Source organism: Octopus bimaculoides, chromosome 15 (assembly GCF_046866305.1).
Source record: "Octopus bimaculoides isolate indiv1 chromosome 15, ASM4686630v1, whole genome shotgun sequence".
Classification (NCBI taxonomy): Eukaryota; Metazoa; Mollusca; class Cephalopoda; order Octopoda; family Octopodidae; genus Octopus; species Octopus bimaculoides.
The window spans coordinates 51,282,373-51,298,638 of record NC_142942.1 but is presented as its reverse complement, the minus strand read 5'-3'; the positions used below and the strand labels follow the sequence as shown (position 1 = coordinate 51,298,638).

The following is a 16,266-nucleotide window of genomic DNA, read 5'->3' as shown; positions in this document are numbered from 1 at the left end:
GTCCATCAGCTTAATGCCTCTACAGTTAATTCTTTCTAGAGTATCCCACTTTTCTTTGTAGCAGTTCATAAGGTTGCTGCTGCATCAGTCGTTAAGGACAACCTCTCTGTACAACATAATTGACTATGTGAATAACCAGTGCATGTCCTACATTTCTGGATGTTTTCAACACCTCAGTGACTAAACTTGACCATACAGCAGTCAACCTTCATATGTGGTCCCTCTGTTGGATCTGGTCCGGGTACGCCCCCACCTCTCCCCCTCATACATTCTTGTCATTCCACAGCTGCTTCTAGAATCCGTTTCCATACCTCTTTCTTCTCAGTGTCAGTCAAGGTAAGTGCACTGCTGCAGTTACGAATGCACTTTTCATCAATGATGTCCTGATTTTATATATCAAATATAAAATATTATCTTGGGAAAAATACCCAGGGCTGCCTGTTGCATGAAAATGTAATACTTAAGTGGACGTTAGCATACTTAATGTATAAGCCAAAAAAAATTTCAATTAAATTTACAATCTCAGTGATGAGAACAATCATTATTTAAATGGTTAATTCTTGTCAAAAAAGACAAGTGGGGTAACCTTGAAATTTTAATAAAGTTAATTTAAATATCAACTGCAGTGAGGAATGAGCCAAATCTTTAGCAGTACTGGAACAACTTCAGACATGTTTCAGTCTCATTAGACCTCATCAGCAAAGCAGTCTAACAGTGGCTGCAAAGTCTTGGAGTAACTGGAGATTTTTCTTTCTTTTTTTTTTTGCATGTGTGTGAATGCATACTGAATGGTTCAATGAATTAAAATAATTTGTTGTTTACCATACTGCTAAAGATCAGACACAACCCCAGCTGTATTCCATATTTGTCTTCCTCTCCACTTTTTATCCCACCCTCGTTCTCTCTCTCTCTCTCTCTCTTTCTCTCTCTCTCTCTCTTTCTCTCTCTCTCTCTCTCTCTCTCTCTCTCCCCTCTCAGCTCTACTGTTCTCACTTTATCTTTACTCTTGCTCCACCTCTCTTTGTCTACTTTTATCTACAGTTTAGTTCACTGACACACATATAGCAAAAATAAAAAACCAGTTCCTACTTCCTACTTCACAGTTGAGTGGTTGGTGAAAAGGGTGGTGGCAGTGATGATGATGATAATGGTGGTGGTGCTGGTGAGGGCATCCAACTGTAAAGACAATTGTTTTGACAAAATACTGTTGCACCCATCCATGCAAATGCATAGAAACGAAACAATAACAACAGCAACAACAACAACGATAAAAGGATGTCAAAAAAAAAAACAAAAAAAGACCAGAAATAAAGTTAGCAGTTCTACCATGACGTGTGTATCAAAACTGTTGTGTGTGTGTGTGTATTCATCTACGCATAGTAATTCAAATCTCAAACAATGTTGCTACACAACATGCTAAGTGGTAATCAATAGTAATTACCTGCACTGCTGCAGTAGCACATGATGTATGCCAATGCATTTAGTGTGCAGGTGGAAGCCTATATCAGAGGATGGATGTGCGTGTGCACATGTATATATGTTCTGGTGTGTATTCTGTGTATACACTTTGTGTGTGTGTGGTTAAGAAGTTTTCTTTTGAAGTACATCGTTTCAGATTCAGTCCCTTGGACAAGTGCCTTCTATTTTAGCCCTGCTTTGACCAATTTTCTTCTGTGCGAATTTGGTAGTCAGAAACTGTAGGAAGCCTATTGTGTGTGTCAATGTATGTTAATGTTGACACCCTATGCAGCTCTGATTGAATTCAAGACAGTGTTGTGTTTACATTCTTTGTTGCTCTGATCTTTGGAAGATGTGTTGAATAAGAAATTCCTTACTTGAAAAACAGGTAAGGGTTGAGTGATAGAATAAGCTTCATCTCTTATTCATCATCATCTTTGTTTTGACATCTACTTTTCTATGCTTGCATGAGTCAGGCAGAGTTTAATGTGGGAGATTTTTCTATGGCTGGTTGCCTTTCCTGCCACCAACTTTTGCCTGTTTCCAAGCTAGGTAATATTTCCCTTTGGCCAGACATGTTTTTTTTTGGCCAGAATCTGGTGAGGTGAGGGGGAGTGGGGAGAAAGAAGCCATTACAGTGGCACATCAGAGATGTCGAGTTATCTTCTGGCCTGAGATTTGGTTGGAAACCTGCAATTGAGTTAACACTACAAAAAGTACCCAATGTCCAGTGGGAAGAGTGTGTCAGACATGGCAACTTATTGACTTCACCAAGCAAGTGGAAAATGTAAGCAAGTCCACTCAAGTGTATATGTGTGTGTGTGTGTGTGTTAAAATGTACAGGCACAGGAGTGGCTGTGTGGTAAGTAGCTTGCTTACCAACCACATGGTTCTGGGTTCAGTCCCACTGCGTGGCACCTTGGGCAAGTGTCTTCTACTATATAGCCTCGGGCTGACCAAAGCCTTGTGAGTGGATTTGGTAGACGGAGACTGAAAGAAGCCTGTCGTATATATGTATATATATATATATACATATATATATATATATATGTATGTATGTGTGTGTATATGTTTGTGTGTCTGCTTGTTCCCCCAGCATCGCTTGACTACTGATGGTGGTGTGTTTGCGTCCCCGTAACTTAGCAGTTCGGCAAAAGAGACTGATAGAATAAGTACTAGGCTTACAAAGAATAAATCCTGGGGTCGATTTGCTCGACTAAAGGTGGTGCTCCAGCATGGCCACAGTCAAATGACTGAAACAGGTAAAAGAGAAAGTAAAGAGATAAGTGTTTGTGTCTGTGTGTGTAAACAAAAAGCGTTATCACATCACATATTATAAGACTTAATGTTATAGCACCACTTAAGTGAGTTCTTCTCTTTTGCTAGTAACACTGTCTTACTGACAGTCAACTGATTGGCCTTTGATTCTAATGTAACACAATCCAAGTAACCATACGCTCACCACGGATTCTATATCATCACCATTCTACTCACCACTTTTGTGTCTGTTTGTTAACCATGCTGCCTTAGTTCACCAGAAACACGATCCCGATCCTGCGGTAACACTGGCCTAATGACCACATTCAGACCACTGATACTATGAATAGTACTATCCTAGTGACTATATATAATAATAATAATAATAAAATAGTAATAATAGCCATGTGTTGAGAGGAATTCTTTGGGGTTTGAATAATTCACCTTTGGAAACATGGGTGTCTTGCTCAACATCCTTAAACAACCCTTATTCAAGGACCATTTGAGCAGTATGGGCCACTTGACCTGAAGAAAATTCTAACTGGGCCCCACCTGCGAGGTCATGCGCTGTTTATCTTGATATGAGATCCCCATGTCGCGCACATATGGTTGTGATGCGTGTGCCTGGTGTACCCTTATCAGTCTGGTAGTCATGATGGGTATACTGGGCTTCGTATATTTTACCCCAGTGTCACTTTGATGGCATGCACTGCTCTCTCACTCAATAATAATAATGTTGTCCTAGTGACCATATCTTCTATTAGTTTATCTCTCAGTCCTCCCCCTCTCCTCTTTCTTTCTCCTTATCTATCTCTCAACTCTCCTTTTTCTTCTTCTGTCTCTTACAAGCTTCTCCCCCCAACCCCGTATGAGCTCTTTTTAGTTTTGTTGATCATTCTATTAATGTCTCTCCTTATCAGTCTTCTCTCTCTTTAGCTTTATAGTTCCTTTCTAGCTTCTTTCTTTCATTTTCTCTCTCTCACCCTCTGTCTTCCTTCTGTAGTCTCTCTCTAATCTCTCTATTTCCCCCTTTTCTCTTTGACCATTCGGCTATAGTCACTCTTTTTGCCTCTAATTTCTTGCTTATTCTCCTGTCTTTAACTTCTGCTCCCTCCTTGTCCTCTCTCCTCTCTCTTTTACTCTGCTTCCTTCTCCTTTCCCTCTTTCACTCTATTTCCTTCTCCTTTCCCTCTTTCACTCTATTTCCTTCTCCTCTCCTTCTCTCACTCTGTTTCCTTAACAAAAATAACAAACACTCTTTTCCTTGGGAAACATTAATCAAAACTAAACCAAAAATTATTTGCAAGCATTGGTAATTGGTAACTTTTAAACAATTTTTTATTATTGATTAATCACCAGAAAGGCTATCACTCTTCACTGTAGAGAAATCAAATTTAGTAGCTGACACTGCATGAAGTCACCGTCTTAATAGTTAAACAAGAAGAAATAAAATGAAATAATATAATTGTAAAATAAATATTTTTCCATCTTATTAATTTTTTTAAAAAATTGTTGTTTTTTCAATTGTTAGTGGTAAAGTTGTTTGCTTCTATGGTACATTTACGTTTCTTATATTTATTTTGCTATTGGGCTTTCAAATAACTTGCTATTTTACAGCTTGACTATTTCTCTCTTAGTTGTGAATTCCTATCAGGGTAGAATATGTAAAAGAAAAATTAATGCCCGTTGTTAATTGTTGCATTTATTTTACTTGGTTCTCTCTCAGGAATTGACAAATCTGAAAAAGCAGGTGAGAAGACGCCGACATCGAGTGAAAATGTTAATAATGCTAAAGATGAAGCTGTCACACCAAGCACTACTGATGTTACCATTGGTCAGGTACCTGATACTGTGGACACTAAGGTAGAAGATTCTAATTTGGATAAAGATGCTTTAAAAGATGCCATGTAAGTCAAAGACGTTGTTTATTCTCTATAGTCAATCATTATCATCATCATTTAATGTCCTCTTTTCCATGCTTGCTTGGATCTGATAGAATATTTGAGGCAGATTTTCTATGGCTGGGTGCCTTTCCTGTTGCCAACCCTTAACTGTTTCCAGGCACAGTAATATTTTCCCATGGTCAGACATGTTTTTCATGGAAATTGGAAAAGAACAACTTCTCTTGTGTGATGCTGATACTCATTCATAACCTTTATGTGCTGTATGTGTACATGTGTGTGTGTATTATGTGTGCATGTCTATATATGTGTGTGTATGTATATGTATGTGTGTGTATATATGTGTGTGTGTATGAAAGGCTTTCAGTTTCCATTTACCAAACTCTTTCACAAGACTTTGGTTGGCCTGGAGCTATAGTAGAAGATTCTCATCCAAGATGCTATGCAGTGGTATTGAACCCAAGACCACATGACTGGAAAGAAGGCTTCTTAACCACACAACCACACCTGTGCCTAATTAACAGTAATTTATTTCTCTAAAGCTGACAAATCATTCCTCACAACAAGAGAAGGTACTTGTCTTTGGTGGTTCGAGTAATCCAGGCTGTGTGGGATTCCTTGAGAAAAACAGACAAGCAACTGGGGAGTATGTTTTTAGGTTTTGAATTTATGTGACTCTTCTTAAATGTAACTTCAAACAATCTTCTCTTCATAAATAATGTCAAAAACATGTTGCCTGTGACGTGTTCTAAAATGTTCTTTTGTATTTTACAGTGCCAAGTCGGATATAACTGTGGAGGAAGATTACTTTGAAGGATCTGAAGAAAGTGAAACTGAAACTTTGGAAGAGGTAGCCTCTGAAGAAGCTGATACCAATGACGAAATTGATGATATCATTGAGGAGAATGTAGTAGATGACAGGGAGGCTGTCGGTCAAGCCATGGAAGAAGTTCTAACAAGTCTTGAAAGAAGATCTACCAGTAGCGAGGAAGATGAGGAAATGACTCCTGCCAAAGCTTGGGAAGGCATGCAAGACGATGATGACGTCTTCATGAAAGAGAGCACCAATATTAGAGATAGCGCCTACAATGGTGAAGCCATGGAAAATGGCACCTATGAAGACAATGAAAATGAAGATATCTACAAAGGCAGAGCTGTTGAAGGTGATGTCATTAAAGGTGTTGCCATTGTAAGAAATACTGTGGAAGACGATAATATTGGTGAAAACATTGAAGATGACAACATTGTGAATGACACTGAGCAAATTCTTGAAGCTGATGTAAAAACCGATGTGCTAGATGAGATGAAGGAGGAGGAATTACAGCTAAATAATTCCAGTGAAGACGAATCGAAGAGCACAGAGACAACAAACACAGAAAAGGCCGTTCTTCGAAGTGTTTCTGCCATGTCTGATGACACTATTGTTGACTCAGAGGATAGCACTCTGCAGTCTGTGCTCCGTAGCCTAGAAAGAATGGACGAGCCATCGACGCCAGTTTTAGAATCAGAGCCTTGGAACAAACTTGATGAAAGATTCATTACCAAAAGAAAGAAGAAACCCAAAAAAGATGATGGTGGATCTGAATCAGACACCAGCTTTACACTATCTACACCAAGTAAATCAATTCACTCTTCTTTAAGTTCTCTTAACGATGCATTGCAGTACAACAAGCAAATTCTGTTAGAAACTGCTGCCAATAATTCCGATAACGAACTCCTCAACGAGTTTCAGCAAGTTATAGAAGAAAGACTCGATGAGGTTAATAACGAAGCTGAAAACATTGCTATTGAAGCAAACAGTGAGGAGGCGCCACAAGAGAATGATGTTACTTTGACTGAAGATACATTTTCTGAACTTCCAGAAGAATCGGTGAAGGCTGAGGAAGAATTGCAGAAAATCAAGGTAATAGATGTCTCTGTGGTGTCAAAAGATGAAGATAAAGTTACAGAACCATTACATGAAGAAATGGAAGTTGAAGAAGCACCAAAGAATCTCGAAATGGAATTGGAAGAAATCTCTGAATTGCCAGAAAAAATTGTTGAACAGGAGGAAGAGGACGTTATTGTTACTAAAAATGTCAATGCTAATTTGGAAATGGTTGAGAATGAAAGTGAGCAAATATTAGCAGATCTTAACAATGAGAATCTTCCATTGTCCTCAACTAGGAAAGAAGATATTACAGAGTTGTTGGACAATAAAGTTCCTGAGAAAACCCCAAATGAAATAATTAGTGACCTAGACAAGAAAACAGTAATTACTCCTTCAAATAAACTGCTAAATAAAATTGAAATGTATGAGTCAAAAGAATCTGAACTGCAGCCTTGTAGTCCTAGGGAGGAAAAAATGGTACATTCTGTATCTGTAACTGAAAAGATCAAGCAGAGTACTCCACAATCGACTTTCTCACCGAAAAAGAACAAATTAGCTGATAAAAAACCTGTGTTGGTTGACATTGCTGATAGGCATCCTCTTTTTGCTAACAAGAAACTCACTGTGAATACTCCGAGTAAGGTTGATGTTGAAAGCAGTGCTGCTGCTATACCTACTACTACTACTATTACCAGTACACCTACTACAACTACTACTACAACTGCTGATGATAATGTGGATGCTGCTAATACTCCAACAACACCTACCGAAGTTAAATATAGAAATTCAATACCCATAAAACCGCCTCGGTCAGCTCGGCCTTTGACCACTGAATTTGATTCTCGACGTCCTCTCTCTGACCTTATTTTAGAAAGCCAACCTATAGCTGCTCGATCTTCTGATAGAATCCAGTCAAATAAAACTAGTGCCAACAAACAAGTTACACGAGCTTCTTCACTTCCGAGGGAAAGTCATATGGAAAAATATCTTTCAAGTGTTGACGTTGAAATGAGAAAGAAACCTGAATATTTGTGGAAAGGTGATAGAGATAATTGGAAACGTTATTCAGATTTACCTGAGAACAACGGTAACTATGATATGACAGTTGTCAGTAAACAACTTCCTGACAATATCACCAGGAAAAATTACTCTCATTCGAAAAGCTTAGATAGAAATTTTGTTGCTGGAAGCCGGGAATTATCTCCAGCACCAAAAGCTACTTTAGATGAAAGCCCAACTGATTTAACACCTGTTCCAAAGCCTCGTCGTATTTTACCAGAAGTTACTGAATTAAAGAGAAGCCTTCCACCTTTGAAGCCACTAGCTCCTACTCCGGCCTCCAGAACCTCTTTAAAAGCTAAATCTGCTGGGAGTACTCCAGTAAGCACAGCTACCAAAGAACCTGAAGAAAACAAAAAACAACCTTTTATTCCAACTAAGTTAGAAGAAAAAATGAAACCTAATGCTTCTTTGACTGTGCCTCCTGAAGGTAGGAATGACAAAAGGCGTAAGATTCCTGTAGATGCAAGTTTGAAGAAACCTCAAAAAGAAAACCATCTTGATAAGCAATCTAGTGTTGTAGAATCTATTGATGATATTCCCTTTGCTGATGAAAGCGATAGTGATGCTCTGACAACTATCAGCATCAGCTCAGTGGAGCAGTTCCCTGGAACTCTCATAAAATCAAAGCCGGTCCGCCGGGTATCCCATTCTGCATTTAAGAAAAGGATATTGCCAGCAGCTCCGAAAAAGGAACCAGCTACCCCCATTGTACCAACCGATTCAACAAAACCACCTGAACCAAAGAAAAAGGAAAGAGTAATCTCTCTCACCAAGATGATCCCTACCAACAAACGAGACAGTTACAACCAAGACATTCCAGCGTCGGTGTTATTGTCTACGCCTTACACCACATCTCCTTTCTGGAAGATGTCACCCACTCCAAATACACCCATTCCAAGTACCTATTCAGACCAAACCCCTGTTAAGCAACAATCCCTTACAACAAACCAGTCTGCATTCAGTCCAAAAGTTCCCAGCCCCACACCAAAACCCTTCCTAAGTTGGTCACAATCTACAAGCACTAAGAAACCTGAAAAGCCTAAAGAAGGGACTCAGTCAGAAGGTTCTTCAACTGCATCCACTCCAAAGAAAGAAAAGAAACGGTCCTTATTGTCTATGTTCTTGCCAAGTAAGTCTCGTAACAAAAGTACCAGCAGTGGTTCTGAAAGCTCTGACAAGCAAAAGACTCCAACATCAAGTAAAGAGAAGAAACTAGGGCAAAAACCCAGCAAAACTGTAAATGATAAAAAAGATAAAGGAATGAAACATACCGATTCTAAAGATCTAGATTTTGATCTTAGCAGGGACATGACAGACCTTAGTATAAAATCTGTTTTCCATGTAAAAGACCGGCCACATATTACAGCAGAGCAAAAACTGCGCATTTTGGAAAGTGGGCTGAAAGCAATAATTCCACCAAGAGGAGACGGTAAGAAGTTTAGAGATTTTTTTTTGTTTTTATTTTTGTGAGTATTTGGTATTTTGGTGTTGTTGTTGTTTAGCTCTGAACAATGGTTTTCCTACGATGACCATCTCATCTTCCTTTTTTTTTTTTTTTTTTTTTTTTACCCCCTTCCCAGATATGATGACTCTAAGTCTACATTATTTACTGTGTCTTTCCTATGTATTTTTTAAAATAGTAGGATATGGTTTGAGGGAAATTTGATTGCTATTTCTAGCAGTGAACCACCACATTCAGGCTCCCTTGAAAAAAGCTTGTCATATGTGTATGTGTGTATATTTGGCCCTCACCACTGCTTGTCACCAGTGGTGGTGTGTTTATATCTCTGTAGATAAGTGATTTGGCAAAAGAGACCAATAGATAAAGTTCCAGGATAAAAAAAAAAAGAAAATATAAGTGCTGAGGTTGATTCATTGAACTAAAATTCTTCAATGTGGTGCTCCAGCTTGGCTGCATTTTAATGACTGACACAAGTAAAAGATAAAAGATTCTTTCATTGTTCGCAAAAAAAGTTTGTATTCCATGTTTTCGTAGTTCATATTTCATGTTGTTTACGTTTTATGACGTCCTGTACCCATATATGCATCTGTATATACATGCATATGTAAGTATGTACATATATGTATGTATATATGCATGTATGTATATATATATATATTATTTATATTATATGATTGAAGCCATGCATCCATTTCCAAGTAAGTTTATCTTAATGATTTTGATGCAACTCCCTGTACTGTTCTCTCTCTCCCCCTTCGTTTCCCCTCTCTTCCTTTCTCTAATTCTTTTCCTCTCCCCTTCACCATACTCTGTCTGTCCCTCTCTCTTTCTCACTCTTCCTCCTTTACTCTCTTGTTGCTCACACGTGACCATTGGCCATCTTTCTTTTCCTAACTTGAGCTTCTTTCCTTCCTTTTGATCTGCCACACAGATCATATGCATTCTTGTCTGTCTCCTCTCCTATCTTTTCTCCTGTCAAAGCTTGTTTCTCCAGCATTTGCCACCTCACCTCGTTATGGCTGAGCAGCCCTTACTGTTTATTTACGCTGTCCTGTTTTTGTTACCAACTTTGACCCTCCGCAAATCCCTAATTTTATTTTGCTTTTTGGGAGCAACTGTTATCCTGAAGACACATCTTGTCATAATTGCTTGAAATGTGGAGTAGATAAACAGCTGACAACTGATGACGGGTCGTTCTTTATGTTACTTGTCTTGTTTTCCATTTGTTTCTTTCATTATTCACAAAAAAGTTCATATTCCATGTTTTCATATTTCATGTTGTTTATGTTTTATGACGTCCTCTACCTATATATGTATGTGTATATATATATATATATATATATATATATATATATATATATATATGCATATATAGAAATAGAAAACCTCACAGTAAAGTAGAAATGTTAATATTTCTTGAAAGAATAATAAAAATTGCTGAAGCATTGCTGTTTGTTTTTAGGTTTACATCATTTAGGTATCTACATACATACACATCCTCACGTCTTTTCTTTCACTCATATGTATACTAAATATAAGCCTTTGGGATAGGTATACACATATGCATGCACACACACACACAGAGTAGTCAAAGCCTCGTTACTATTCACACAACTTTAACTGTTTACTCATGCACACATACACGCATCTACAGATCAAATGCTAATGCAGACAGTATCTCTTACACCACTGCTATCCCTCCTCCTTCAATAGATTTGTACATGCTACACACACAAACACACAAATGCATAAAAATATAGACATGACACGCATATGCATCAAAGAAGTGAATTTTCTCTTAACTGATAATATTACTCTAAGTTTCTCCAATGTCTTGCAGCTAAGAATATAGTCTTTGAGATTGTGTTTATATTGGAAATTGGTCAATACCTAACTGACATTAAGCATTTCTCAGATAATTCATTTTTTATTTTTTGTCTTTATTTTATGGAAACTTTTCAGATGAGTTCTCGGATTCTGGAGAAAGCTTTTTATCAACTGATACATCAGTATCAAGAAGATCAAAAGTAAGGACAAAATCTTACTTTCTTTGTTGAATTCTGTTTGGATTATTGTTGTTGTTGTTTTTTTGTCTTTTTGCTGCCTTTGTCGGCTAAGGTAACTTTCTTCCAACAAACTTGTGTAAAATAATTATAAAGAAAAAATTTTTAAATCTACTTTTCCAGTTGAGCGATCCGAAAAAGATCCAGCAAGCTGCTCGGAAACAACAGAAGCGCCAGCAACAGCAAAGACTGCGCAGGGCTCAGGAAATACAACGGCGGTTAGAAGAAGTAGATGTGCAACAGAAAGAATTGGAAGACAGAGGCGTTATTGTTGAAAAAGCTTTGCGGGGCGAAGGTCTTGGTAAGCGTTTCTCATTTTCTCTTAAGGGTTTCCATGTTTTTTTGTCTAAAGCAGATAAAAATTTTTACCTTTCCAAAATTGTTTTGACTTGTAGAATTTTATGAAGACTTCTTTTGCTATAGCAACTTTACAATCTTTATGAAATGGTGCCTTTGAATATTGGGTATAGAAATCCCAACACTTGTTAAACTGGGGCTTTCAGCTGTAGACACACAGGTGACATGACTCATTAACCCATTTGTTACCATATTTCTGTTAAAATACATTACTTTTTGTTTTAATTAATTTTGAAAATAATGAGGAATTTAGGAAAAATAACTTTGCTATTATTAAACTAACACTTGGAATACAAATTAACATGGAAATTTTGGTGGGACGTTTTAATTTAGATCACTTTAAACATGAAGTTTCTGTTATAGAACAGGATCAGTCTTAGACAAGTCGGTATCAATACAGTTAAATGGCAGACGTAGATGTCACAGCGACCATTAAAGTTTATATCTTAGTCTTGTCATTCTTATAAAGTGGAAAATATTTGTGGATTCCTTGCTTGTGGGAATCACTTGCATTGGTATTGCTTGGTTTTCTTCATGAGTAATCTAATTAGGCTTAGATAATGCTTGGATATTGGTGTCTTGTTTTGGGAGGTTCTCTGGCATACAGAGACATCACCCATCTAAGTGGTTCTGTACTCTTTAGGTAAAGAAATCAGAGTACTTATTAGAATGGTACTCTAAATTGAATGACAGTTTTTGCTGTTGTGATTCAGTTGTTTGATTTTATTTTCCTTTTAAATATGTTGTTTTTTACTTCTGCCAGATTCTTTTAAAATACTACAAGTACTACTTATAAATTCCAGGTTGTGTTAACTGCTTAAACCCCATGTCACATGGAATTTCCTTCTTCTCTTCTAAAATAAGATTAGGAAATATTTATTTTCAAAGATTGAAGGAAAAAAATAATTGAATACAAAAAAGTAAAAGAATATACATGCGTGTGTGTGTGTGTGTGAGTTTACCATTGTCATGATATCATTCTATGATAGTAAAAGAGCATCACCATCTAACAAATGATGTTGTTTGTTTCTAGTCATCTGTGGAAAACCTCTCTGGTTGCAGGATATATCGCCTTGCTTGGAAACAGGTGAGGGTTGGCAACAGGAAGAGCATCTGACTGTAGAAAATCTGCTCCAACAAAATCCATCTGATCTATGCAAACAATGGAAAAGTAGATGTTAAATGAACTGTCATGAGGATCATAATCGTCCTTTAATGTTCATATTTCATGCTGCCATGGGTCGGACAGTTTGACAGGATCCAATGCGTCCAAGGACTGCATCGTGTTCCAGTGTCCTGCTTTGGCATGGTTTCTATGGTTGGATGCCCTTCCTAATGTCAATAATGATGATAATAATAATAATAATAATAATAATAGTAGTAGCTGTAGTAATAATTTATAATATAAATAATAATGATAATACTAGTAGTTGTAATAATAATTTAATAATACATATAATAATTATAATAAATATAATATAGATATAATAATCAATGTAATAATAAATACAATAATAATAATTTTAATAACAATGATGATGATAATAGTAATAATCCTTTCTACTAAAGGCACAAGGCCTGAAATTTGGGGGGAGGAGGCTAGTCGATTAGATCAACCCCACTGTTTCACTGGTACTTAATTTATCGACCCCCCCAAAAGGATGAAAGGTAAAGTTGACCTTGGCAGGATTTGAACTCAGAACGTGTAGACGGATGAAATGCCACAAAGCATTCTGCCTGGCATGCTGACGATTGTGCCAACTCACCGCCTTAATAATAACTACTACAACAACAATGATAATAATAATAATAATAATAATAATAATAATAGCAACAAGGAGATATAATTTCAAAAACAAAATCCGTGTGATAGAATTCATTATTTCTGATTAAAAGTCAAAGTTTAGTGTGATGTATGGGCTGTAATCACTAACCAGAGTAGAAAATATAAGACCATAGTCCATTTAGAAGGCCTAAGGTAGCCTGTTTATCAATAAATGCAGGTTCTGAGGTTGAGTAACGGTTATAGATTGTATGATCAGCTTCATCAGTTATATTGTATAATCCATTTCATTCTTCCTTCAACCACTTAAGATCTAAAAACTTACAAGATACCATTATGGTTGGGGCTTAAAGAGTTAAAAATATAATGAAGAATTGGTTTATGTTAAATGAGACATAACAAGGACTTCAGTTCCTAATCATCATTTCATTGAGATGTTCGTTTTTCCATGCTTGCATGGATCAGACGAAGTTTACTGAGGCAGATTTTCCACAACCGGATGCCCTTATTGTTGTAAACCATCACTTGTTTCCCAATGAGGTAATATTATTACTACCTGACTAGGCTTTTTATCACAGCGATAAAAAGGTAATGAACGACACTGCTTATATGACAGTGACACTCGTTTACTGCCACATGTGATGTCATGACAGGGAAACATAAACACACACATTTACACACATATGCATACACACACACACACACACACACACACACACACACACACGATAGGCTTCTTTTAGTTTCTGTCTAACAAATTCACAACAACGCAGGCTAATAGTAGCAGTGCCACATGGTGGGACTGAACCTAGAACCATGTGGCTGGTATGTAAACTTCTTACCACATAGCCAGCCACACCTGGGCCTACCTTTAGTTCTAAAAAGAAAATAGTAATCTCTCTAGGATGACATTATTTCAGCATATAAAATATTTTTTGGTTTTCTTGAGTTTCAACATATAACATGTGTTTAGTTTGATATTTATTTGACACGTCAGAAGTAATGTGACTAGTATTTGGTAGTGGTGATGGGTGTATAATTAAATTTGGAGAAATCTGTTGAAGGAGAAGAAAACTAATAATAATTTAATGATAATTTAACCCTTTAGCATTCAGATTAATCTGTCAAATGTAATGCTTATTCACTCAAATTGTTTTCTATTAATCATGGATTATCTCATAGCTTTGAGATTTCAATGATGTGATTGTTTACTTTTAAAATGACATTGTGGGGTAGGTGTGAACATAAAACTGGTAGAATATTTTGGCCAAATGTGGCCAGTTGAAATGTTAAAGATTAAAATGTAATTATTAATTACTATAAAATGGTAATTATTTAAAATGCAATTATTTCTGTGGTAAGTTTCCATGAAGTTTGTTACTTGGTTAATCAAAGCTATGGCCATAAACTAAGCTAAGATCAGAAAAACTGAAAAGTTAAAATTTTAAAATCTGTATATGTAGTCTTACATCTAATTGTTCATATCATCTTGAAAATCCCACAACTTTCTTACAATCAGTTTTTTTTTTTTTTTCATTTTTCCCTTAAATATTTGATGTTTATTGTTGAAATTTTAAAGACAAATAAAGGATTTTGTTTTTCAGCTCACTTGATTTAACCATTCCACATTTAAATATTACATATTAAGAGCATATATTGCAGACTTCTACATATACACTGTATTTTTGCTTATTTCCAAATGAAATTTACTTCACCCTTTACTGGATAGTTTTCTTGCAAATGTTAAATTGCCAATACTTTTAATCTTTTATATTGGCCATTTATTGCAGGAATAAATTGTGTAGTTGTTTCAATTAATTTTTTTTTTTTCATAAAAGTATCACTATCTCTTTTCCTTATTTGGCATAACAAACGTTTGGAATATAACAATTTAGCAATCGGTGTTACATAGAGTTTCTATGGACGTTTTGTGTTAATGAATGTGTAAATTATTAATAAATTTAGATCATGTGGTATTTAATGGATTAATTTCTGTTCATCATAGATTAATTCTGCTCATCATAAAAATTCAAATTGGCATATTAAAAAAAAAAACAAAACAAAAAAAAACATTGTGATTGTTTTATTTAAACACAGCTTTTTCTCTGAAAGTCGATCCCAATGCTAGAGTTTACTTTCTCTTTGATTCTTCTTCTTTTTGCCATTTCCTTATAAACTTACCAAGGTATTTAAAGGTTATTGTACAGAGCTTATCCCTCTGAATTATTGATAATCCTTTAAAAAGAAATGTGAAGTGAGAAACAGCAGTCGGAATAGTTCTCTATAACTGGTTTTGTTTCAATTGGAAATTCAGATTAAATTTCCAAAGTTCTCCAGTATTTGAAGTTTGTAGACTCACTTTCTTTATCCTCCTGCAATCTGAATTGCTTTTAGAGAAAAGAAATTACTTGCTTAGTAAATCTTCTCTCATCAACAACTTTTGGCTTGTGACACTTTTTTTGTTTTTTAAACGTTCTATTTTCACTCTTCATCTCTTCTGTTATAATTAAAATAACTGTATTAGATGCTGTGATGCAATTACAAGCTCCCAGCAAATTTATTCAGTGTTGAAGTTGATTTGATTTCCAACTGTGTCTGTTTCACTTTGATTGTTAACACCTCCTAGTAAACTACCTGGATGTCACAAATTCTCATTTTCCTACCATTATTCATCTCAGGCTTCAAGCCTAAGCATAAGATCGTTTATTATAGTTTCTGCTTCCCTAGATTTGTCAGATTCATTCCCAATTCTACACAAACTTCATACAGCACCACCCTCTCTTCTTTAACATGCTATACTTCCATCAGCACTCTTTAAAAACCACATACTAGTTTTCCTTTCTCTAAAACTGCTTTCTTCTGAAGCTGCTTTATCCCTAAGCAGTCACAGAATAGGTCTTCAGTACTTTAAACATTCTGCTTAATTAAGAACTTTACTGTATTTATGTGTGTAGAGAGATTTAATAGCAAACATCAGTTTCAACATGGGTAGGTAGCAGAGTAAAAAAAAAAAAAAGTATAAGGGGATAAAATAAATTATTGATTTGGGGGTC

General features: G+C 36.1%; 1 protein-coding gene across 16 annotated transcripts in view; it reads left to right on the top strand.

The window, feature by feature from the left end:
- Window positions 1-16,266, top strand: part of LOC106870794 (uncharacterized) — a 233,643-nt gene that overhangs the window by 175,229 nt on the left and 42,148 nt on the right. For all 16 annotated transcript variants that reach the window (XR_016244501.1, XR_016244499.1, XR_016244500.1 and 13 more), the window contains 4 exons: window positions 4,442-4,622; window positions 5,391-8,977; window positions 10,973-11,037; window positions 11,197-11,374. Coding sequence is in view for 11 of the 16 variants with exons in the window: in XM_089363954.1 (XP_089220080.1) it covers window positions 4,442-4,622; window positions 5,391-8,977; window positions 10,973-11,037; window positions 11,197-11,374 (4,011 nt within the window). In the remaining 5 variants the exon portion in view is untranslated. The remainder of the gene's footprint in view (window positions 1-4,441; window positions 4,623-5,390; window positions 8,978-10,972; window positions 11,038-11,196; window positions 11,375-16,266) is intronic.